We start from the raw sequence: 24,514 nt of genomic DNA, 5'->3' as shown, positions 1-24,514 counted from the left end.
GGAAGCCTGCACGCATAGTAACGAAGACCCAACGCAGCCAAAAATAAATAAATATATAAAAGAAACTGTGGTACATACATAGCATCGAATATGACTCAGCAATTACAAAAGAACAAACTGTGGATACACACAACCACCTGGATGACTTTCTGAAGAATTATGCCAAGTGACAAACAGGCAGTCCCCAAAGTGTACATGCTGCATGTTTCCATTTATATAACAGTCTTGAAATGAAAAAAATTATAGAAATAAAGAACAAATTAGTGGTTGCCAGAGAGAGGAGGGACTAAAGGGAAGGGGGTGTGATTATAAAAGGGCAACATGATAAATCCTTTTGGTGATGGAAATGTTCTATACCCTGTTTGTATCCTTGTCAATATCCTGGCACTATAGTTTTGCAAGATGCTACCACTGAAGGAAACTGGATAAAGGATATATGGGATCTCTCAGTATTATTTCTTATAATTGTATGTGAATCTACCATTATCTCAAAAAGTTTACTTAAAAAAAATGAACCCTAGGACGTCTCTGGCAGTCCAGTGGTTAAGACTACACACTTCCTCCGCAGGGGACGCAGTTTCAATCCCTGGTCAGGGAACTAAGATGCCAAAAAAAAAGAGAAGGTGGGGAGCAGAAGAAATCACCCATCACCCTGAGATCTCTCTCCAAATGAGCAATTCTGGAGCCTCTCTTCCAGAGTCATTAGGATGTAGGTGATGTCAATACATTCATACATCTGAGAGAAGGAAAAAGAATGTGTCAGTTTTGACCCAAAATCTTGAGGAGAGAGACACAAGTTACACAAGGGTCTGGATGGGTGGGGGAAGGCTTGAGGAGGTGGAAATTCTGTCTGGTGAGAGTGAGAAGAGAGGAAACGATATCTTGAGAGAGAAGAATGTGTGAGAAATTTGTCCAGATCAGAAGGAACCAATATTCATTCACAACTTGTTAAACCTCTGGTCTCATGGATTCCCTGTTCTTCGCAGTTCTGCTTTCTCTGACTCCTGCCCTTTCTAAGAGGAAGACGAGATGATCAAGCTCCAGGTAAGTTTAAGTTTCCCTTCCTTCTCTTAAATGCCATGTCCATTCTGAGGAGCTGGATATCTCTATTTTCCAAAAGGAATCAGCAATTTTTAAAAAATATTTATTTATTTATTTATTTATTTATTTATTTATTTATTTATTTAGGCTGTGCAGGGTCTTAGTTGTAGCACGTGGGATCTTTAGTTGTGGCATGTGTGCAGAATCTAGTTCCCCTATCAGGAATGGAACCCAGGCCCCCTACATTGGGAGCATAGAGTCTTACCCAGTGGACCACCAGGGAAGTCCCAAGTCGGCAATTTTTGAGTGACTACTATGGTAGACACTTTACCTTGTTTATAACAGCTGGGAGAGGTAGTGGTATTATTCCCTTTAGAGAAATGAAGAAACAGGCTCATAAATATTAAGAGATCTGGGGGGGAGTCAAGGAAGGGAGGGAATATGGGGATATGTGTATAAAAACAGATGTTTGAACCTGGTGTACCCCCCAAAAAATAAAAAAAAAAAAAAATAAAAATAAAAAAAAAAAAGACGTCTGGTTCAGTGCTGCTCCAAGTGCAGTTTGCCTACCAGTGCCAGTTGATGAGCTGCTTGTACCTGGTCCACAAGAGATAATTACAGAAATCAAGAGTAAGCGTTCAGAAACTTTTATAGCAATTTAGTATTGCCACAGCATCTGAGTGTACAGTCAGTATATGTCGTGGTCCGAGCGTCGGTTGGAAAAGAATTTCCAGACACAAAACATTTCAGAAGAGAGTGAGCTTATTGAGAACAAAGAACAGAGTTTAGTGAGGGGCGCTGTAAAGACAGTGGGATGACTTTCTGGCAGACCAGGGAGAGCCAACCCTCTTGTGGGCTTGCAGACAACTTTTATAACCCCAAGACAAGGAAAATTCCTGCTAAGAAAATGGCGTTAATCGATTGGTCAGTGCACCATAAGGCAAAAGGTGTCGCTAGTTGATAGGCTAGGGTCCTATATGGTGAATACCTTCCTTAATATGGGGTCGGGTTAATTGGCTAGCCCAAGTCATGAGTCAAAGATTGCTGTGGGGGTCGAGGTAATTCCGGAATTTTGTCTTGTGACTTTGGTATAGGGCTCCACAGTATACAGGATCACACTCTGAGTAGTAAGATTTGAATGGATATGTAACAGTATGGATTCAACCAGCAGAGCAGAACCAGGGTGAGATACATATTAAAAGATTTATTATAGGAGGGAATGGGGGAGGGAAGGATTGGGAGTTTGGGATTAGCAGATGCAAACTATTACATATAGGTTGGATAAACAACAAAGACCTACTGTGTAGCACAGGGAACTATATTCAATATCCTGTGATAAACCACAGTGGAAAAGAATATGAAAAAGAATGTATATATATATTACAATCACTTTGCAGTACAGCAGAAATTAACACAACATTGTAAATCAACCATATGTCTATAAAATAATTTTTAAAAAAGATTTATTGTAAGAAATTAACTTATGTGATTGTGGGGACTGGGAAAGTCAGAAGTCCACAGGGCAGCCCATTAGGAAGGGCAGGGCTGGAACTCTTGACCCAGAGAAGCCACTGGGTGGAATTTCTTCTTCTCACAGGGAAGCCTCAGCTTTGCTCTTAAGGCCTTTCAGCTGATTGAAGCAGATCTGCCCAGATTATGTAGAATAACCTCCCTTAGAGTCAACTGATTATGGACTTTAATCACATCTATATAATATGTGCACAGCAGCACCTCAATTAGTGTTTGATTCAATAACTGGGGACTGTAGTCTAGCCAAGCTGATATTGTAACTGAGCAGGGCCCTATGGGGCCTTCCCAGGACAGGCCCTCCCTCATATCCTCTGCTTTAGCTCCTCTCCGAAGTACCTAGATAATAGTATTTGGTAGAAGTTTCCTGAGTTGTTTTGCAAGTGTGAACCACCCCCACCACCACCAGATGGAAGAACTACTTGTTGACCATGAGCACATAGCCCCAGGCCTGCCTCCTGGAGCCTAAGGATTGATAGTGTTAACCCCTGTGACACCACCTGCTGCCTCAGCATCAGCCAATCAGAAAATTGTGCCCAAGCTGATGATGTACCCTGCAACCCCCTACCTCCTGGCCTTTAAAAATGCTTTGCCAAAACCTTTCAGGGAGCTTGAGGCTTTTCAGGGCATGAGCCACCTTGTCTCCTTGCATAGCCTCGCAATAAACCTTTCTCTGCTCCACTCTCTCATGTTTCAGTCTATTTGGCCTCACTGTGCATTGGGCACACGAACTTGCATTAACAACACATCAAAAAGACCATCAGAGGGTGGAGCAAGGATTTTTTAAAAATCATGAGCAATGTTTCAATTATGAAAATACACAGAAAGAGGAAATAGTGCTATGAATCACCGTATGTAACACCCGTCATGTATTTTCAACAATTAACATTTTGCCACATTTGCTTATTTCTTTTTTGCTTTTCTCTTTTTTTTTCTTTCCCAAAGCATTTTGAAAGAATTTTAAAGACTAATGCAGATAGCATGTTATTTCATACTATACTGTTTGCTTTTTGCTGGCCTTATTACTTTCTTATAGTACCTTATTATATGCAACAAAAATAAACAAGCTCACACTCACCCTCCTGCCTGGAAACCATCTTGCTTAAGTTCAAGGTACAAATTTGTTAGGTACATTTTCCACTTTCTAAGTTACTTCCAGCAACAGTTTTATAAAATGTTTCACTGCTACGTCACCCAGATTACCATTTTTAAAAAATTTTCTTGAAGTATAGTTCATTTACAACGTTGTGTTAGTTTCTGCTGTATAGCAAAGTGATTCAGTTTTATATATATGTGTGTGTGTGTATACACATATATATACATATTCTTTTTCATATTCTTTTCCATTATGATTTATCACAGGATATTGAATATAGTTCCCTGTGCTATACAGTAGGACCTTGTTGTTTATCCATTCTATATATAATAGTTTGTATCTGCTTATCCCAAACCCCCAATCCTTCCCTCTCCTACATCCATCCCCCTTGGCAACCACAAATCTGTTCTCTATTAGATTACCATTTTTCCAGCCTCCTGTATAGTTTCCTCAACTATTGCAGCCTGGCCCCAAAGCCCGTGCCATAGGTATTTATTTGGTAGCACTCTGCTTGTGGTAACAGTTTTTGTATTTATTAGCTCAGGTGTGTTGGACAATGGCAGAGGGGCAAAAGAAGCAGAAACATGCAAGACCCCTTAAGGCGTAAGCTTAGAATTGGAACAAGTCATGCAGCCACACCCAAAGTCAAGAGGCAAGGAAATACACTCAGGTCTTTTAGTGGAATTGGAGAGCATGAGAGAGACTATTTCTAAATAGCAATCTAATTGACCACACACTCCTGTATATTCCACTATGGATTTCTAAAAACAGAAACGGACTAATGAGAGTATCAATAATTTTTTTCTATCGTCTAATATCCAGACAATAAGCAAATTTCCCTAATTCTCTCAAAAATGCTTCTTTTTGGTATCCTTCAAGGCATTCCTCTTTCCACAGTATTTCCTGTACATGGAAGCATGCAAGCTGCTACAAGTGTACTTCATAGATGGTGCTGCGTGCTAAGGAAAAGATTTAAAATTTTTTGCATTCATGTTTATTGGTTTATACATTTGTTTTATTAATATTTTTTTGAACTATCCTTGTGCCTGAATCCTATAGCAATCTCTGCATAGGATCCCAGCAAGGGATCCACCCAGCTGCAAGGGTGGCCAGGAAATGGGTGTTTTGTTTTCCCAGACTGTACAGTTGAAGCTAAGAAGGAAGAAGAGAGCTATGCTGGGCGAGCCCCCATTCCTAACCCCTCTCTCTACAGTGTCTGTGCCACGTGGGCTGTAGGGCATCAGAACGTATTTCACGTATTTCCTGGCTCACTAGCTCCAATTCCATTTCCTTGCCTGGCCTCGCAGAATCCCTCTAGCGCCCCCCAGCATCAGAGCCTAACAGAGCCAGTTGTCAAATCGGAAGCGTGATTTGTAGAGTCCCAGTTTCAGCGTTACAAAGTGTGGTTTAAAAGCGAGGATGTGGAGCAGAAAGACCACAACTTAATGCTGGGCACAGCTTCCAACGTGGCTCTTCTTCCGGGGGTCATTTGTGCAGATGATGAATGCGGCGTGCGCTTCATGTTTTAGGAAACCATGACCTTCAAGGATGTGGCTGTGGTCTTCACCAAGGAAGAGCTGGTGCTATTGGACTCCACCCAGATAAATCTGTACCGAGACGTGATGCTGGAGAACTTCAGGAACCTGGTCTCAGTGGGTGAGGACAAAGACCCCCCTGTAACTAAGCATCAAACCACTGGTCCTGTTTTCTCAAGTGATCAGTTTCAAACCAGGTAGAATATTCCAGTTGGAGCACAAAGGGAAACTTTGGTCACCAGAGAGAAATCTCCTAAGAGATGCACTTGTAGATGAGAACCTGCAGTTAATGAGTTTTAGCAGATAACTGTGAGCAGGTGGTCCCTTGTGAGGTGTTGGTGAGGGAACCCTTCTCTGTGCCCCCTGTCCTGTGGGCATCCGATGCAGTTGGCGAGCCTACCCTGACCTCCTCACACATTTAGGCTCTCATTCTCTTCTCATATTTCTCAGAGTGAGATTGAGAAAGTTCACACATTACCAAGGCCTTGGTCCCTTGGTTGCCTCTGGAGTAAAACCAACGTTTTGGACAAACTAGTGTTAAAAGAACCAAATTAGGATCTGGTTGGTAGGCAGGGCAGTATAAATGAAATCTGCTTATTTGCTTCCTTGCTGATCAATATCTAACCTAATTTCAATTTCTCAGAGCTGCATATACCGGTATGTATTACCTCAGTTTAGTTTATGAGATAGTTGCTATTATTGGCCCTCTTTTACAAAGGGAACAGCTGAGGCACAGAGTGGATAAGTAACTTGCCAAAGGTCACCCAGTTTGTCCAAGGAACCAGGATTTGAACCTTCCCAATCTGGCTGTAGACCCTGTGCTTGTAATAACCAGGTGACACTAAGTACTGTTATGTTCATAGATTATAAACAGGGCTCCTCGGTCTAAATCTTCAGGATGCAAGCCCATTGGTGAGTCCTGAAATCAAGTGACTATGTATAACTAGCAGTTTTTTAAAAGCAAATAGATTAATGGACTAGAGCACAAAAGGATTTATCAGAGTACGTTCATCTCATAAGGTAAGTCTCATAAAAAACTTTTAGTTTATGGTCTGTGTCTATGTGTAGGTACTGGGTCACAGTGTAAATGCTTTTCTTACTATGGGTACAGTCAAAACAGTTAGAAAACTACTGCTTTAAGCCTGTTCCCCTTTTCTCTGACACAACCTTATGAACCAAAGTCTCAATAAAATGACTCAGGAAATTACTTTGAACCAGAAGCAGTGTCCAGATGGTCTTGACCACAGTTTTTGTGACATTTCGAAGCCTATTTGGGGGTGTCAAGTGTGTGACCATCTTCAACCCCCTATTTCTTATGACCCTTTAATACAATCTTGCTTCCCTGGGTGCCAGGCCATTGACAGTTCCATGCTGCCCATTCTCATAGCCATGGCTGTTTGAGATTCTGCAGTAACCTCAAAGGGCAGAAGTTAAGGAATTGGATTGCAGGATCTTGATGGACTTTGTCTCTTCATGGAGCCAGAGAACCTCAGGGAAGATAAAAAGGATGTCCCATACTTCACAATATTATCCCTGTTTCAACCCCCACTGCAGCTGTAGGCCCACCATGTACAGTTGTGCAGGTTATACACAAACATACATGATAGTTCTATCCCATATAACAGTGATGTAAAGGGAGGGACATGGTTAGGAAATTGGACTTGTTGCTCATTTCTGCAACCTTACACAGGATCATGGAAGGTCCTTGTGATCCTTTGTGTCTCTCACTATGTCCAGAACTCCATTCTTATGTTTATTACATGAGTCATATGGGAGCCTTCTGTAGCAAAATGATTAAAGGCTTTTTATCAACTGCTCTTATAGCAGAGAGGTGAATTTCTTCCTTTATAAGTGTTTCCAAGATTTCTTTTGATTTCCCTGCAATACCTGGTTTTTAATTAGCAGCTCACGATTAGAATTACTGGGTTTCTAATTGTTTCCTGTGTGACTAGGAGCCAGTGGCAACTTCTCATCCCATCCAACTTCATTTCCTCAAAGCCTTTGGATAGATGATCTACTTGTTCACTTAGCCAAATTCTCTTTCTCCTCATAGGAGACAGGATTAAAAACCTTTCTAACCTTCAGGAAAAAGGGTGGAGCTACCTCTAACCAGAAGTGCTCTACTTTTGGCAGATTTGGAAACAAAGGATCAGTGAGTTGACTGTGAGTCAGGATTGTGTCATGAATCTTCGAGGAGATTGTCCCCAATATTTAGAAGGAGATGTTTCCCTCTGTGAAGAGTGGGCAGGGGCATCTGAAAATGAAAACTATGTAATAAATGCCATTAACTTTGAAAATCAAGACAGCACAGCTTGGAAAGGCCTGACACAGGTCCTTACCCCAGGATCTTGGACGAAAGCCAACATAATGCCTGAGCCCCAAAATTCTTGGGGAAAGCCTAAGACAGAGGAGAAACTGAATGAATGTGCTCTGTGTGAGGACAGCTTCCTTCAGACCTCACGTGATTATGATGATTCCCAAGAATGTAAAGGAGAGGAACCTGGCAGATACACCGGCTGTGGGAAACTCTTGGTTTTGAAGTTAAGAGTCAAACCCGGTCACATGGTCCATGCAGCACGGCAACCTTTCAGGTGTAATAATTGTGGATTGGGCTTCATAGATGATGCAGACACGCATGTTCATCACAGCACTCACACAGGAGAAAAACCTTATCACTAAGACTAGTGTGGAAAGGACGTTAGTCAGAGCTCAGAACTTATTGTTCGTTATAAAACCCATCCAGGTGAGAAAACGTGTGAGGGTCAGGAGTGGGCTAAAGGCTGCAAAAAGAGCTCAGGCCTTTCCAGGAATCAGAAGGGCCCCTCGGGAGACAAACCCTATAAATGCATCGAATGTAGCAAAGGCTTTAGGCGCAATTCTTCTCTTCACAACCATCACCGAGTCCACACGGGGCAGATGCCCTACATGTGTGACATGTGTGGGAAGGGGCTCGGATTCAGGTCCCTTCTGTGTATCCATCAGGGAGTCCACACAGGGAGAAAGCCCTATAAATGCACTGAGTGAGGGAAGGGCTTCGACCAGAGCTCCAACCTTCTTGTGCATCAGACGGTCCACACTGGAGAGAAACCCTGCAAATGCAGCGAGTGCGGCAAATGCTTCGGTTCCAGCTCCGTTCTCCAAGTCCACCGGAGGCTGCACATGGGGGAGAAGCCTTATAGGTGTGGCCAGTGTGGAAAGGGCTTCAGCCAAAGCACACACCTGCACATTCACCAGAGGGTCCACACGGGGGAGGAACCCTACAAATGCGATGGGTGCGGGAAGGCTTTCGCCTACAGCTCGGTTCTGCGCACTCACCAGAGAGTTCACACAGGAGAAAAGCCTTACATGTGCCAAGTGTGCGGTAAGGGCTTCAGTTACAGCTCCTATTTTCACTTACATCAGAGAGCTCACACCCAAGAGAAGCTATATAAATGTGATGAATGCGGGAAGGGCTTCACTCGGAACTCGGATCTTCACGTTCATCTCAAAGTCCACACAGGAGAGAGGCCCTATAAGTGTAAACAATGTGGGAAAGGCTTCAGTCGGAACTCTTATCTTCTTGCCCATCAGAGAGTTCATAGGGATGAGATGGGCTATACATGCCATGAGCACGGCAAGGCTCAGGAATTATATAGCTCAGACCTTCTTACTCAGACAAGACTGTGCAAGAAGACAGAAGCATTATAAATGTAGTCAGTCCAGGTTCAATCAGGAAAACAGAAGCCACTTTATGTGTTCTAGATGACACAGGCTTACTCAGCCATAGGGAGGGCTGGGGGAAGCAAGGGACAGGGACACCATCACCCATGATGTCAGCCAGAAACACTGAAGCATGTGGTTCTTAAGGGCATTCCAGGAAACCACTGTGGATCTCAACACCTTCCTCAAAGCTCCCATCAACTGCCATATGCTGTCGTGGCAAAGAAAGTGATTCCTGACAAATGGGCAGTTTGTGGTAATGGCAGTAGTTAGAGGTCAAATTTCCATCAGTGGGTGTGCACAGGAAGGAAATTCCAGTTGAGATGAGGACAGGAAGAACTTTAATCCAGTCATAATCTTTAGGTCGTTTTGTTTTTGTTTTTGTTGGTTTTTGGAGTCTCCTCTAGAAAGATAGTCTTTGTTAAGAACACTCAAAATAGTGCTCAGAAATGAAAGCTGTGTTATTAGTATGGTAAGAGTTAGGCCATATTCAGGTTTTCAAGCCCATTAGAATCTCCACACAGGAGAGAATCTCTGTACAAATGATATTTTAAGGATGTGGCAGAGGCAGTAATATGTATTCATATTCGTACTTGTTCTAGTTCCTGGGCACATAGGAAGACTCCATTTCCCAGCAGGCTTTGCAATTAAGGATGGGTCCATGTGATTGAGTTCCAACCAATGGAGTGTGAGCAAATGTAATAAAAGCTACTTCCAGGACCGACCCTTACAAGCACCTTGCGATGTCCTCCAGGCTTCTCTTTCCTGTCATGGTGATTTTGGAGGCTGTTTCTTCCAGACTGGAATGATGGGGAAGGTGGTTATCTGTGTTGGACTTTTTTTTTTTTGAGTGAGAAATAAACATTTATTGTGTTACACTACTGCTATTTTGGCAATTTATCTGTTACAACATTGCCTAGGCTGTACTGACTAGTACAGAGGGATTTAATAGCAACATTCTTCACAGTCACTGGCATCCACATAAGTTAGAATTCAGAGTTCAAAACTTTTTTAAATCTTTAAGGCTCTCAGTGGCAGTGAAGGCATTTAAATGGTGTAAGTAGGACTTCTTCAGTGAGAATCTTCATTCATCCGTGTGTACATAAAAGAGAAGTGTTACTGATGTGCGTGTGGTAAAAACTCTACCAAAAGTGTAATCTATGGACATAAGAAATCCCATGCAGTAGACATACTCTGCAATGTGTAGTGAAAAAGGTTGTCCAGCTCACACCTTAAATGCAATTTCAAAAAATGGTGTTCTGCAAATAGTCTTAATACAATCAAGTAAGACTAACATTTACTGAAGAAACAACTTACAGAAGGCCAAAGTGTTCATTGCCAGAAGCAGACACCACTGTTTCTCTGCAGTCTTGTTTAATGATGGGTTTTTAGAAGGTGCTCATTTTGTCAAACTCCTACCAAAATTGTGATTTAGTTTGGGATTATAGTTGGATTTGGGAGGAGGAGATACCTTTACAACATCTTTATTCATGTTCAATAGCAATGTATTTTTTTGTGTCTTAATTTATTTATAGGGTTCTTCATTTGGATTATATTTTATTCCTAGTTTTTCTCATATTACATTTTCATACTAGTTATTGTTTGTATATGACTCAGCCATTCAAATGCAAATAAAACCATCTCTGAAGTATTACTTTCTTACTGATTCAGGTGGGCAATAGTGAAAGATTAACAAAGCTCAGTATCAGTAAGGGAACAGAAAAAAGTTAGCATCCTTACATAAGTTAGTGGGGAAAAAAAACCAGGTGTAACATTTCTGGAGAGGATTTTGTCTATATGTATCAAAGTGTGTATGTGTATAAGGAGCATTGCCTTTGAACCACTAATCGTACTTGTCAGAGTTCATCTTTAAGACATAATGGCACAAGTTGGAAAAGATGGTTTCAGAAGGGAACATCTTTCAAGAATATTTGCAATAATAAAAATTGCAAACAACCTAAAGGTCCATGAGTAAGAGATTGAGCAAGGACTTTCCTGGCAGTCCAGTGGTTAAGACTCCACACTTCCACTGCAGGGGGCATGGGTTCAATCCCTGGTTGGGGAATTAAGATCCCAAATGCTGTGCAGCATGGCAAAAAAGAAAAAAAAAAAAGGAAGAAAAAGAAAAAGACTCGTGTTTAAAAAAGAGATTGAGCAAGTTATAGTATCCCCATATAATGGAATAATATACAGCATTAAAAATGATCTAGACCTATACATTTTTCACATATTGTTTGGAGAAAAAAATCAAGTTATAAAAGATCAGGTATGATCTATAACTAATAAACAAGATTTTTAGAATGCAGAGCAGCACTGGGAACCACCCCCCTCCACTGCTCTACACTTCATTTTTCAGTGTTGTTTCAAGATTTGTTTGGAGGATTTAACCCAGGTGGGGACATGCCTAATGTAGGAAATGCTTTCCCCAAATTATTTTCCTCATCTGAAAAAATCTTTGCTTTTACTTTATCCTGTTTAACATATGTGAAACGTCAAACCTGAGATTACCAAATATTCTTTTTCCTTTCACAAAGATAGAATCTGTTATATAGGGGATAGTGTTATGTGATTTGTGCTAATGGTTTCCTTATTTTAAGTCGTGTGTGTTTTTTACATATTCACTATTATTTCTTTTTGTTTTTCTCTTTGGAGAGAAACTTGCCCAGGATTTGCATTGGCTTTGGTTGAATGGAATATATTTCTTGTTCAAATATTTCCAGTCCCTTCTGTGAAGTATTCTTGAAAAGAAAAAAAAAATTTGTATGTAATGTAGCCTTTAAATCAAAATTCTACTTTACAGGAAACTTAGAAGATAGGAGGAGAAAGTATGAGGAGCTATTAGATGAATCAGAATTCAGACACCTAATTTGATATCTGACTTCTCCAACAGTTCAAGGACATTAAAAATGGTGGTGGTTGTATATGTGTATAGGATATAGTTCTAGAATAAATGGGCCTTGGGTTAGATAACAATCAAATACAATGAATTGATCTATTTGAATATTGACTGGAATAAACCAGGTGAAAAATATAATTATTTTTAAGTGATATGATATTTGGAAGGAAATAACAATGTCAAAGACTGCTTTAAAATTCTTTGGTAACAAAATTTAAAAATGATAAGCGAAGCCAGTGTGGCATGTCGATACGTGTTGAATTTAAGGTATATGTATTTAGTGTTTCATGTTAACTATTCTCAATACTTTCATATTATTTTTGTGTTTCATTTTAAAAGTTATTTCCTGTCCAGAGGGGAAGTGGTAAGTAGACTCCCTGTAGTTTCACTTGTTTTAGTTATATGGACTCCATCTCCCACATCGACCTACCTACCCACCAGCCCCGAATAATCATGCCCTCACTCTGTTTAAACAGATTTGTAGAAAAGAAATATTCATAGCAAATATATGATGTCAAAGAGAACAACACAGGAGTAGTCAAAGGGAAGCCGGAGTTTGAACTGAAAAAATTTCAAGGAAAGAGATCTTTAACCTAAAACAATATTTTCTCCAGTTACTTGCCAGTGAAGCTCCTCTCATTTGTCAGAAATGACATGCAGTTTCTGTTTTATGGCCTGAACTGTGCTTGGAACTCCTGTGGATTCTTGGTATCTTGGAGTAAATTGTTCATGCCAGACAGCAAAGTCAGAAGTAGATGAATACAGGCACATATAAAGAGACATGGAGTCAAACCAAGCCTGAGATTCCATGTTCCTTAAGGTTGATATCCAGTGCAGCACAGACCAAGTCCCTTTTAATTATTTATTTTTATTTTTAAAATTAATTAATTTTTATTTATTGGCTGCACTGGGTCTTCATTGCTCCACCTGGGCTTTCTCTAGTTGTAGCAAGCAGGGGCTACTCTTCATCATGGTGCACAGGCTTCTCATTGCGGTGGCTTCTCTTGTTGCAGAGCATGGGCTCTAGGCTCACGGACCTCAGTAGTTGTGGCACATGGGCTCAGTAGTTGTGGCTTGCAGGCTTAGTTGCTCTGTGGCATGTGGGATCTTCCTAGACCAAGGATTGAACCCCTGTCCTCTGCATTGGTAGGTGGATTCTTAACCACTGTGCCACCAGGGAAATCCCCCAAGTCCCTTTTAGAGTCTTGACTTTTGTCATAGGCATAGCTTTCCTGCTATAATGTGCTAATTTTCTTTTCATGTGAAACGCTTCTTTTATCCCCCTAAATATGCATATTTCCTTTAAATTCCCTCGTTCTAGTTTTTTCTTGGGGAAAAAAAAAATACAAAAAAGAAAAAGCCCACACTTTAACCGTGCTGAAGAAATGACTCAGATTGTGTTTAACCAAAGGAAATAGTGGAGGGAAGGCGGAAGCATTACCACGCAGAGCATTCTGGGAGTTGCAGTCGGAAGCAGTTCCAGCCCAGACAGGCAGGACTGTAGCCCCATCCCTCTTCAGGAATTCTGGGAAGTGTAGTCCAGAAGTTGCCTGCAATCGACAACACTTCCTCTTCAGGAGTGCAGGGTGTGGTCCCTCTCGAATGGTCTCCGGATCCAGGGAAGGGAGTCGCAGGAACTTCCGCTCCAGGGGAGGTTGCCGCCATTATTCCCCATGTGGAGTGGAGACTTGAGCCCAGCAACGCCTCCGCACCTCTTCAGCCTAGATTAGGGTCCAACAGTGGCCCGGCCCTCTGGCTTGAGGAAGAGAAGCGATGGTCGGCGGAGGACAGGGTAGAGGCATTAGCGCTTCCCTCTCAGGAGAGCCTCCTAGCGTTTGCAGCGGTTAGCGCGTCCCAGGTTGGGGTAATGCATCGCTGGTTTGACGGTCTGTTGGGTTCTATGCTCCCCTCCAGCCTCTCCTTGATTCGCAATCAGCACGGCCACTTCCTAGTGTTATAACTTTGGGAGAGTTAATCTCTGTGAATCAGTTGCCAGGGTATAATTATATAGTACTTACTCGGTGGGATTGTGGTTGTTGAATGCAGTTAATACTTTTAAAACGTGTAGAATAGTAATGGCGTACAGAAAAGTTTGCTCTGGATACAGAGTTCTAACCAAAGCAAATATAAGAACGATCAACTCTTTATGAAAACAATTTAATTTCTCTATGTTAAAAAGGCAACATACATAGACGTAGAAGACATACAGTAAACTGGGCTGAAAATATTGACCTACTTGACATATATTGACATATATGCTAGAAAATAGCTTAAAATCCTTAACAGGAATCTTAAGATAATGAGACCTCAATAGGAAGATGGATATGAATAGCAAAAGTTATGAATAGTCAAATTTTTAAAAGAAGCAATCGCTATAGCAAGTAAATACATGAAAAAAAATGTGACTAATTATCAAAGAAGTGAACATGTAAACAAGTTGTTTCCCACCGATTCCAGAGTCTGGAATCGTGGGAAATACAATCCAGGCTCTAAGGGTAGCCGACCTTCCGTCGTAGGAAGGCAGAGTGACGTGGGGGTTCTGGGAAGTGTAGTCTAACCGCTCCGTGTAGGCGACGAACTTCCGCTACGAGGGGGCCGTGGCTATGACTATTGTCGGGAATTCTGGAACGTAACCAAGAATTGTGGGTAGAGCCACTTCCTCCAGGGAAGTGAGGTCGTGGCAGTCATTCTTCTGCAGAAGCTGAGTCAGGCACGGGATGGCAATGCTTCTTTGCTTGGCTAGGGTCAACTGCGACATGTCCTTGGCCTTTTGGAAGTGAATGTGCAGCCAGAGGCAGAGGGTGGGGTTGGGGCCTATTGGAGTGAGCCTTCTTGAGTGCCCCTACTGGTGGTCGAGGGTTGAGCCTCCCGTATTCCGTGCTCTCTGTTCCTAATCGCCCACTGACCCCGCAGCTCTGCCACCTCCTAGGGGGTGTGAGATTAGGCAATTAACTTAATCTGTTTCTGCCTTGCATTCCTTTTCTGTAAGAAGAGGAAAATAATAGTATCTACCTAATAGAGTTCTTTGGAGAGTTAAGTGACATAGTCGCAAATAAAGGGTTTAAAACAAAAGGTAATTGTATCTTTTAATGTATTTTAATTTCCTGAGAAATGTTCAGTTATTTGAAAACTTACATGAGCCCAGGAAGAGATCAGAGGCCCACTTTCAGTGGTACTAGTCCTTTTCTCTGATCCCTGCAGGAATCTGGGCTGTTCCTGAATGCCTTCTGGGTTCATTTTCTCTGTGTCTCTCTCTCATAAGTGGGGGTGGGGTGTGTGTGTGTGTGTGTGTCTGTCTGTCTGTCTGTGTCTGTGTTTCCAGGATAGTGTGTATGTGTTCTGTGATTCGTGCAGAAGGGATACACAGCTCTGATTCCCCCAGCCTCCTTTCCTTTCCCAGCCCTAACTTCTTGCAGGAAGGAGGAGGCAATGATTCCCGCTGCTAGCAGCAGAATCTTGCCCGAGTAGGATTTAGCATCCTTCTTTCTGCCATAGCACCTCTCTCCTCAGTGGCGAAGATGTTTCTTTTAATAATTAGAATTATTACACATTCTGCTACATGTTTAAATATTTGTTGCTTAAAATAGGAGTGAGTAGGAGGAGTATTTGGGCATAAGTAACAGTGATAATAGCCATTTTAAGAGCTCGATACAAATTATCACATTTAATTCTCAAAAAAGCCCAGGGGGCGTTATCTACTCATTTAAAGAGGAGGAAATTGAGACTCAAAGCAAAAGTTTCCTACCTGAGGTCATCCAACTAGTGAGAATCTGAGTTGGGGATTGAAATCAAGCTATTTGCAGTCCCCAGCCTCATTTTGATCTGTTTGTTGTCCTGTCTGGAAGGAACAGTTTGTAAAAGACTGTGAAAGCTATGTTAATGAGCTTTGTGTTTTTAATAAGCTTTCTTAGGCATCTTCAACTTTTAATTGTATTTTATTTCAAGTAATATTAAGTTGATACTTCGATTATTGAAATAATGGTTGAATACTTGAAAAATGAAATGTAGCTAATTACGAGACTATATAAAGCATAAAGAAAATATTGAATTCTTCATAATCCCAGGACGTACAGATAACAACTGTTAATATCTTAATATATTTTTCCAGTAGATTTTTGTGTTTATTTACTTACATTTTGCAGAAGAGGTGACATTGGTCTTTTCTTGTTTCTCTTCTTGCTTTTCATTTTGGGAATTTGCAGTGTGGCCAGATGCACTAAGAATAGGATAATACATCCTCCTAGAACTGTCTTCAATCTCTAGCCCTTGGGAATATTTGTTCATCTTGTTGCATCCAACCTCCCTACCTTTCCATTTTTTTGAGTATTTGAAAGCTAATTCCAGTCATAGAGTCAGTACTTTAAAATGATTTCATAGTTTTTTACATGCCAAGATCAAGGAATAGATGTTAACATCAATGCTAAGATTTTGCTCTTGGCAAAAGAGATGAGAAAATTAGGTTGCACAAGAGAGCTGCAATTTGGGGAAGGATGGTGTTAAGTTTTGTTTTCCAATTTGGAGTTTGACATGCCTCTGTCTAGTAGCCTTTGGTTTCTTCCATGGCTTTCCCCTATGGCTGCAGGTTCTTCTTTTGCAGAAATTGTCAAATTCTTTGTGTGCCCATACTCATCACTGTATTGACAGAGAGGAGCTAAAACTCTTTGTTAAGTGCTTTGCTTGGTTTAGCTGCCAGTTATAGGGGTTACAAACAAAATTAGGAAGCAAAGCAGAATAGAAACAGTCTAGAGAGAATCCTTTATCTCCCTTACTTTTTTGTTTTCAAAGTTATCCCTCAAAGCAACAGGTGAAAGGGACCTGGAAACATCCCAGTAATAAAATCCACAGCACAATCATTGGAATCTTGTTCTTATGATTTTCGTTTTCAAAGTTATCCCTCAAAACAACAGGTATCTCCCTTGCTTTTGGTGGATTGTACCATCACCAACTTTTTCAGTGAATTCAGACATTGACTAACAATTATTGTTCATCCTTTGATGATGTAAAACAAATTTCCTCAGAAATAAATGGGTGCTTATATATGAATCCTTTCTTTATCCCATGGTGATTATGATAGGGTGACAACAGCTAATATTTATGGAGAGTGTCTGATGACTCAGAGTTTCCAGTGCTTTTCATATGTTAACTTATTTCTCATAACATATGATTATCCTCATTTTATAGTTTACTCATAGGCACAGAGAGATCAGTTTTGTCTTAACAAGGGTCACACAGCCAAAAAGGTGGCTGAGCTGGGGTTAAACTTCAGCAGTCTGATTTCATAGCCTGTGCTCTAGGACAACACTCTGCTTCCATTAAATTAGGAATAATATCATTACCTATGGCATAACAGTGGTCGTCACGATTAAATGGGGTGATATGAAAAGTACTTGGAATAGTGTCTGTGCTGTGTTACAGAGTATAATTATAGTGTATGGAAAATTCAATGAATTATCTTAGAAAACATCATATTTTAAGGCAGTAGTTTCCAAAATATGGCATTAGAATTACCTGGAGAATTTGGTAGAAGTACAAAAAAATTCAAACTCTATAATACTTTCTTAGCTCTTTAGGTGATTTTTTAAAAATATGTATTTATTTATTTAGGCTGCACCAGATCTTTGTCGCGGCATGCGGGACCCTTTTTTTTTTGCAGCTTGTGGACTCTTAGTTGTGGCATGGGTGCGGGATCTAGTTCCCTGACCAGATATGGCACCCGGGCCCCCTGCATTAGGAGCGTGGAGTTTCACCCACTGGACCACCAGGGAAGTCCCTTTGCAGGTGATTCTGATACACATGACTTTAAAATTCTGATACCAAATATGTGAGTCACTGTCACCCTCTATTGGCAGAGCCTAACAGAGACCCAGATGGCAAAGTAGAAAGAATAGCTGCAGATTTCTCATTCTAGCCCCATAAAGCAACGTAAGGAAGTTTGGGTTTGGAGCTAAGAGATAACTTATTAAATGTATACATGGACATTTAAAAATTATCTCTTTGTTATTGATTTTTGGCTGAATTTCATTGTATTCAGAAAACATATTTAGTATAATCTTAATATTTTGAAATTTGTTGTTTTTCTTTTCTGGTGCACCGTATGACCCCTTTCTGTAAATATTTTATGTGTGCCTGAAAATATCTGTGTTTTATAGGTGTTGCCAGGACCTTTTGTTCCCCTAGCCCCAAATGGGTGTCAAAAGTGCTACAGAACTTCCAGGTTTTTCAGCTCTTTGACTAGATCATCACCCCAGGAGAAAAGCAGCCCCTAGTGCATGACTCCCCCAACTTTTTCTGAATTTTAACCCACTAACTCTCCATTACCTTGTCTTTTGCTGCCTTCCAACACTTTAAAAAATATATCCACCTTTCATCTACCAGATGTTTGTCCCAAATTACCTATTTGATTATTATTGGAAGCATAAGTATACAAAACATTGTCTGTTGTTATTTAAAAATTTCCTGTCATTTTATCCCCCAAACTTACCTATTATCAGATTGATCTTCCTTAATATGTAAGCTACATATTAGATAAGTCTTTTTAAAAACATTTCCTTTTGGGAGGGGTTGTTAAAGAGTCACGTGGTATAATTTCTTTAAATGATCCCCTTCTTAAACCACTGACCATTTTCACATCGTGGCTGTTATGTCATTTTTCTTTTACTGTTCAGTGAGAGTACTTGCCCAGCATTAGAACTGGTTTCAGCTGGACATTGAATGGGACCTTGTTCAGCTATTTTCAACATCATATTTTCCTTATTCTTGCCAAAAATCTAGCCTTTAACCTCTAGTTCACAGAAAATATCAGTTTCAGGACAGTAAACGCCAGATCAATACAGCCATCAGACAAATCCAGAATGTAAGTGACCCTACATGACAACTGACCTAGTTAGTTCAGTAGGGCATACAAAAAAGGGGAAGAGGAGCTGTTCTAGATTACAAGAGGGTCAAGTGATATAACATCAAATACAATTAATGTACCAGCATTAAAGAAAGTAAAATGTATTTCTTCCCCAGGAGAAGAGTGGGCAATTAAACTTTCTCCTCTCTCTTTTTTTTTCTTTATTTCTGCAAGTTTTCTGGATTAAGCTGTCACCTCATCCCCTGATCTCTCTGGATCACCATGTCCTTCACAAGAAAACTTAAAGTATGATCTCAAGAGCAGGGTGAAAATAGGTGATGTGATACTAGAAGCTCAAAAAAGAAAAAAATTCAAGATTTTATAAAGGATTTATCCCTTCGCATATTATAATATTTTGTCTGTATCAGTACAGCTCCTTCCATTTGCCTTATGACCCACATTTCATAATCAGCAATTAAAACCAAGGAAATGTGGAAAACATTTGCTGCTGCTGCTGCTGCTGCTTTATACCCTGGTCAGTGGTTGCATCTGTTTCTTGTGGATTCTTGGTGTCTATGTCTATTCTTGTGGATCTTGGAATGAACAGCTTATGGTAGGTAGCAGTGTCAGAGTTCTAAATGCATTCACACCCATTTAGAATAAAAGAAGCAATCCAGTCAAGGTAATGTTGAGATCCTGTATTCCTTACATTCAGCGCCCAGTGCAGGCAGCACAATTTCCTTTTAGTATTGCATTTTTTGCCTACAAATTGCTTTCTTTATATAATGTATTCCCTTCCTCCCTCCTTCCCTTTCTCCCTCTTTTTTCACATTTCAAGTTTCTCTAGTCTGTCTTTATGGATAATTTCTAGGAATAGGTAGGTAAATTTGAGTTTGCTTTGTTTCGGTCACGTTTGAAAAGAAAAAAAAAAATTTAAGAAAAAAGGGAGAGGGAGACCAAGCTCGACTAACAGTATAGAGTTGATTCATACTGACTATCCTGAAGAGAATACCGACTATCCAAATACTGTCTAGTCAAAGAGAAAAAGCTGCCCCGCAGGAGATTTGGTAATTGTAGCGCAGAAGAGCCACAGGATCAGAGACAATTACGCTCTGAAAAAGCACCTTTAATGCATGGTCTGCTCGAGAAAATACAGAATTGTGTAGTAAAGCGCTCTAGGTTTGGAAGCATTGCGGCTCCAGGCAGGCGGGTTTACGGAATTCGTTCCGGACGCGGATGCTGTGAAATACAATCCACACGCTCAATATGGCAGCCGGCACTTCCGCCCTGGGAAGGCAACGAAGTTCTTGGGAATTCTGGGAAGTGTAGTCCGGGAACACCGTGGTGGGATAAGTTCCGCTACAGGAGGATGAGGCTGTGTCCCTGCTCCCATCGGGAATTCTGGGAAGCGTAGTCCAGGAGGTCTCTGTAGGCAGAGTCACTTCCGGCCCAGGTACGCGAGGCTGCGGCCTTCGTTCCTTTCGGAAAGGTGAGCCCTCCCCTCCCTGGTCGCCTCTCTCCGCGTCCACACTGAGCTTTCTTCGCTTTGTTGTGGGCCACTAGCGATCTGGCCCTCGACCTTGGGGAAAGAATCCGCCTGCGGTGAAGGGCGGGGTTGGTACTACCTTTGAATGAGCCTCCTGGAGCGTGGGGCTGTTGGTGCATCCCCGGTTTAGGGGCCCGAATCAGGGCCGTCTGTCGCTGGGGTTGGGGGTCTCCTGTGTTGTGTACTTTCCCAACCCTGTCCCCGACCACCAGCTCGCGATGACGCTTCCTAACAGTATATTCGACGAGTATCTTAATGTCTCTGCCTCTGTTTCCTCTTCTTTAAAGTTGGTATTAGTGTCTCCCTAACAGGGCAGTTTTGAGAGTTAAATGGGAATGTACAGGAAAAGACTTAAAACAGAGGCTGGTTTCTGGTTAAAAATCGATCTCTCGTTACTGGTATTTTTTAAATTTCCCGAGAAGCGCTCAGTTCCCTGAAAGCTTGTGTGGACCCGGAATGGAGTCACAGCTCCTGCTGCAGGTTCCCTGGCCCATCTCTGATCCCTGAAAGAAGCGGGGCTGTACTCGGACTCCTCATGATTTTTTTAGATTTCTGTTTTTGGAGAGGGTCACTCCTAGCTGTTGTGTGGGATGTGCATTGTAATTTATGCAGGAGTGCTGATGAAGTTCTAATTTCTCTCAGCCTCCTTTCCTCACCCAGCCTTGACTTCTTGAAAAAAGCTGCAGTGAGGAGGGAGTGACCCTTTGGCTGCAGACCCTCACCCGAGTAAGACTTAGCATCCTTCTTCCTCATGTCATCTCTTCGCAGGGGAGAAGATATTTCCTTCACTTGTGGGCAAATTCTTCTGCTACGAAGATGCCCTGATATTTGTCAAATAAATGCAGGAAGGGATGGGGGAGTACCTGTGCATGAGCAATAACGATAATATTTAAATACCGCTAAACATTAATCTAGGAGTTTTATATGAATGAACATGCATAGTTCTCACAATTTCATATGAATGAACATGCTTAATCCTCTCAAAAGCTCTATGGGAGCTGGTGATACTGTTATTTCCGTGTTAAAGATGAGGAAAGAGACACAGAGCATGAGTTGTTTATCCTAGGTCACACAGCTGATAAGAGGCTTAGCTGCGATTTGAATTTAGGTAGTTTTGATCTGCTGCCTTAGTTCTTAATGTGTTTAGTGTCGGGTTGAGAAGGCATGTTTGGATTTTTGTAGAGGGCCATGAGATCTTGATGAGATTTTTTTTCAGTCATCTGCAATTTAGCTGTGTTTTATTTGGAATAATATTATAGCTCATATTCTGATTGTAAAATAATGATTGCATATTGTAGAGAATTAAGAAAATATATGAAGTATAACGGTTCAGTAAAGGATGTAGAGATAACAATATTAACATTTTAATGTTTTCCTGTTCTGCAGATTTATTTTTGAATTTTTACTTTTTTCAAAATAGGTATCATAGGTTTTATTTTCCCCTTAAGTTCTTACTATGGAAATTTACAAACAGAGCCAGATGTAATAATAAAATAATGAACCCCTGTGGAACATCACTGAAATTCAACCCTTGTTAACATTTGTCAGTTTTGTATCAACACCCCCCCCCCATTTTTTTTGTTTGTTTGAGTATTTTAAAGCAAGTCCTCAACACTGAGTCAGTATGATAGTGATTGATTTATTGTTATAATTGCCAAAAATTGATTATCATACATTGTTTATATCCAAGACCAAGAAGGGAGGGGTTAGCAGCTACTCTAAGGTTTTTATTTTTGCAGCTTGGAGAATGGCACTCATTTGAGAAAGCTAGGGGACACAAGAGCATTGCACTTTGGAGAGGGATGGTGATAACTTGTTTTCCTGTATGCAGTTTGACTTACCTATGTCTTGGGGCTTTTTCTTTCTCATCTCTCTCTTTTCATACACTGAAAGTTCTTCTGTTGCTGGGACCATGTCATATTTTCCTCTGTGTGCCCAGCACATAGGACAAGATTGGTAAGGGCTGGAGTTAGAGTAGCTGCTCAACAGACTGCCAGCATCAAGGGTTTGTAGTGCAGAATTCTTGAAATTGGAATTAGGTAACGAAACAAAATAGAAGTAACCCACAGAGGTATTCCTTAATTTACATTAATATTGGCGAGCTATAGACTGCCATCTACTTCAGATTGTTGAAATGCTCATGGGCAATTATTTTCATGATCTAAAACAAATTTCCTAAGAAACACATTGGTAGAAATGATAATAGCTAACATTTATAGATTGTGTTTTATGACTAGGCAGTGTTTCCAGTGACTTATAGATACTAACTTATTTCTCATAACAAACCTATCATTACCCTCATTTTGCAGATGAGAAGCAGGTTTTTTAAAACAATCATCATACAGTAAAATTGACTATTTTTTTTTCTGTCGGGGGTATAGTTCTATTCATTTTGCCACAGGTGTAGATTTGTATAATTGCTACCATCATCAGCTACAGAACAGTTCCATCACACCAAAATATTCTCCTCCTATTTTCCTTTTATAATCACCCCTCACCGCATCGGTAAGCACTGGCAACCACTATAACCCTATAATTTCATCTTTTTGAGAATGTGACATAAATGGACTTTTATACCATGTGTAACCTTTTAAGGCTGGATTCTTTTTTTTTTTTTTTTTTTTTTTTTTATTTATTTTATTGGCTGTGTTGGGTCTTCGTTGCTGCACACTGGCTTTCTCTAGTTATGCTGAGCGGGGGCTACTCCTCGTTGTGGTGCGTGGTCTTCTCATTGCGGTGGCCTCTCTTGTTGCAGAGCATGGGCTCTAGGCATGTGGGCTTCAGTATTTGCGGCACATGGGCTCAATAGTTGTGGCTCACGGGCTCTAGAGTACAGGCTCAATAGTTGTGGCGCACAGGCTTAGTTGTTCCGTGGCATGTGGTATCTTCCTGGGGCAGGGCTTGAACCCTTGTCCCCTGAATTGGCAGGCAGTTTCTTACCCACTGCGCTACCTAGGAAGTCCAAGGCTGGATTCTTTAACTCAGTGTAATGCCTTTTTTTTTTTAATTAATTAATTAATTAATTTATTGGCTGCGTTGGGTCTTCGTTGCTGCACATGGGCTTTCTCTAGTTGCTGCAAGCAGGGGCTACTCTTCATTGTGGTGCGCAGGCTCCTCATTATAGTGGCTTCTCTTGTTGTGGAGCACGGGACCTAGGCACATGGGCTTCAATAGTTGTGGTACATGGGCTCATTAGTTGTGGCTCACGGGCTCTAGAGCACAGGCTCAATAGTTGTGGCGCACGGGCTTAGTTGCTCCGTGGCATGTGGAATCTTCCTAGGGCAGGGCTCGAACCCATGTCCCCTGCATTGGCAGGTGGATTCTTTACCACTGCACCACCTAGGAAGTCCTTAATGCCTTTTTTTTTTAATGAAAGATTTTATTTGAGCCAAATTGAGGATTATAACCAGGGAACAGCATCTCAGATAGCTCCAAGATCTGTTCCCAGCTTAATGCCTTTGACATTCATCTTAGTTGTATATCAGTACTTTATTTGTTCTTATTGCTGGTTAGTATTATATTTATGGATATACCATAGTTTATCCATTCATCCGTTGAAGAATATTTGGAATGTTTCTAGCTTTTGGCAATTATGGATAAGCTGCTGTAAACATTTGTGTACAAAGGTTTTTTTGTTTGTTTGTTTATTTCTCTAGAATTAATAGCCAGGAATGGAATTGCTGGGTCATATGGAAAATGTATGTTTAACTTTGTAAGAAGTGGACAATCTGCTCTCCAGGGTATCTACTATTTTGCATTCCCATTAATGATACATGAGAGTTCCAGTTGCTCCACATCCTGGTCAGCACTTAGTATTTTCTGTTTTGTTTTGTTTTTTAATTTTAGCCATATGGTAGACATGTGTTGGCATCTTATTGTGACTTTAATATATATTTCCCTAGTGACTAATGATGTTCATCAGATATATCTTTTCTTTCAGCTTATCTTCTTTACTAAAGTGTTTGTTTGTTTATATGTTTTGTCTAGTTTTAAATTGAGTAATTGAGTTGTGTTTCCCTTATGGTTGAATTTTGAGAGTTAATTCGTATATTCTAGATACAAGTCCTTTGTCAGATATGTCATTTGCCAATATTTTTTCTCGGCCTATAGCTTGTCTTTTCATTCTCTTAACAGTGTCTTTTGCAGAGCAAAAGTTTTTAATTTTGATGAAGTCTGATTTTTCAGTGTTTTCTTTTATGAATTGTGCTTTTCACGTCTAAGAATTCTGCCTAATTCCGAGTTAGGAAGATTTTCTTTTATGTTTTCTTCTAGAAGTAATGATATCTACTCTTTCACTCCTGATATTGCTAACTTTCTTTGCCATTCTTGCTAGAGTTTT

The 24,514-nt window shown here is 40.7% G+C and overlaps 2 protein-coding genes across 4 annotated transcripts in view; both read left to right on the top strand.

Annotated features, from left to right (window-relative positions):
• Window positions 1–577: 577 nt before the first annotated feature.
• Window positions 578–13,754, top strand: ZNF285 (zinc finger protein 285). Its single transcript, XM_057710881.1, is given in 5 exon segments — window positions 578–709; window positions 987–1,044; window positions 5,194–5,320; window positions 7,253–8,812; window positions 13,315–13,754. Coding segments are annotated over 4 exon segments (2,142 nt in total). The 5' UTR covers window positions 578–709; window positions 987–1,029.
• Window positions 13,755–20,071: 6,317 nt separating this feature from the next.
• ZNF112 (zinc finger protein 112) overlaps window positions 20,072–24,514 on the top strand; it is a 28,712-nt gene continuing 24,269 nt past the window's right edge. For 2 of the 3 annotated variants that reach the window (XM_057712013.1, XM_057712010.1), the window contains exon 1: window positions 20,072–20,118. The gene's annotated coding sequence lies outside the window, so the exon portion shown is untranslated. The remainder of the gene's footprint in view (window positions 20,119–24,514) is intronic. The other variant, XM_057712012.1, reaches the window with a different exon arrangement.

Source organism: Hippopotamus amphibius, chromosome 16 (assembly GCF_030028045.1).
Source record: "Hippopotamus amphibius kiboko isolate mHipAmp2 chromosome 16, mHipAmp2.hap2, whole genome shotgun sequence".
NCBI lineage: Eukaryota > Metazoa > Chordata > Mammalia > Artiodactyla > Hippopotamidae > Hippopotamus > Hippopotamus amphibius.
This window is presented reverse-complemented; position numbering and strand designations above follow the sequence as displayed.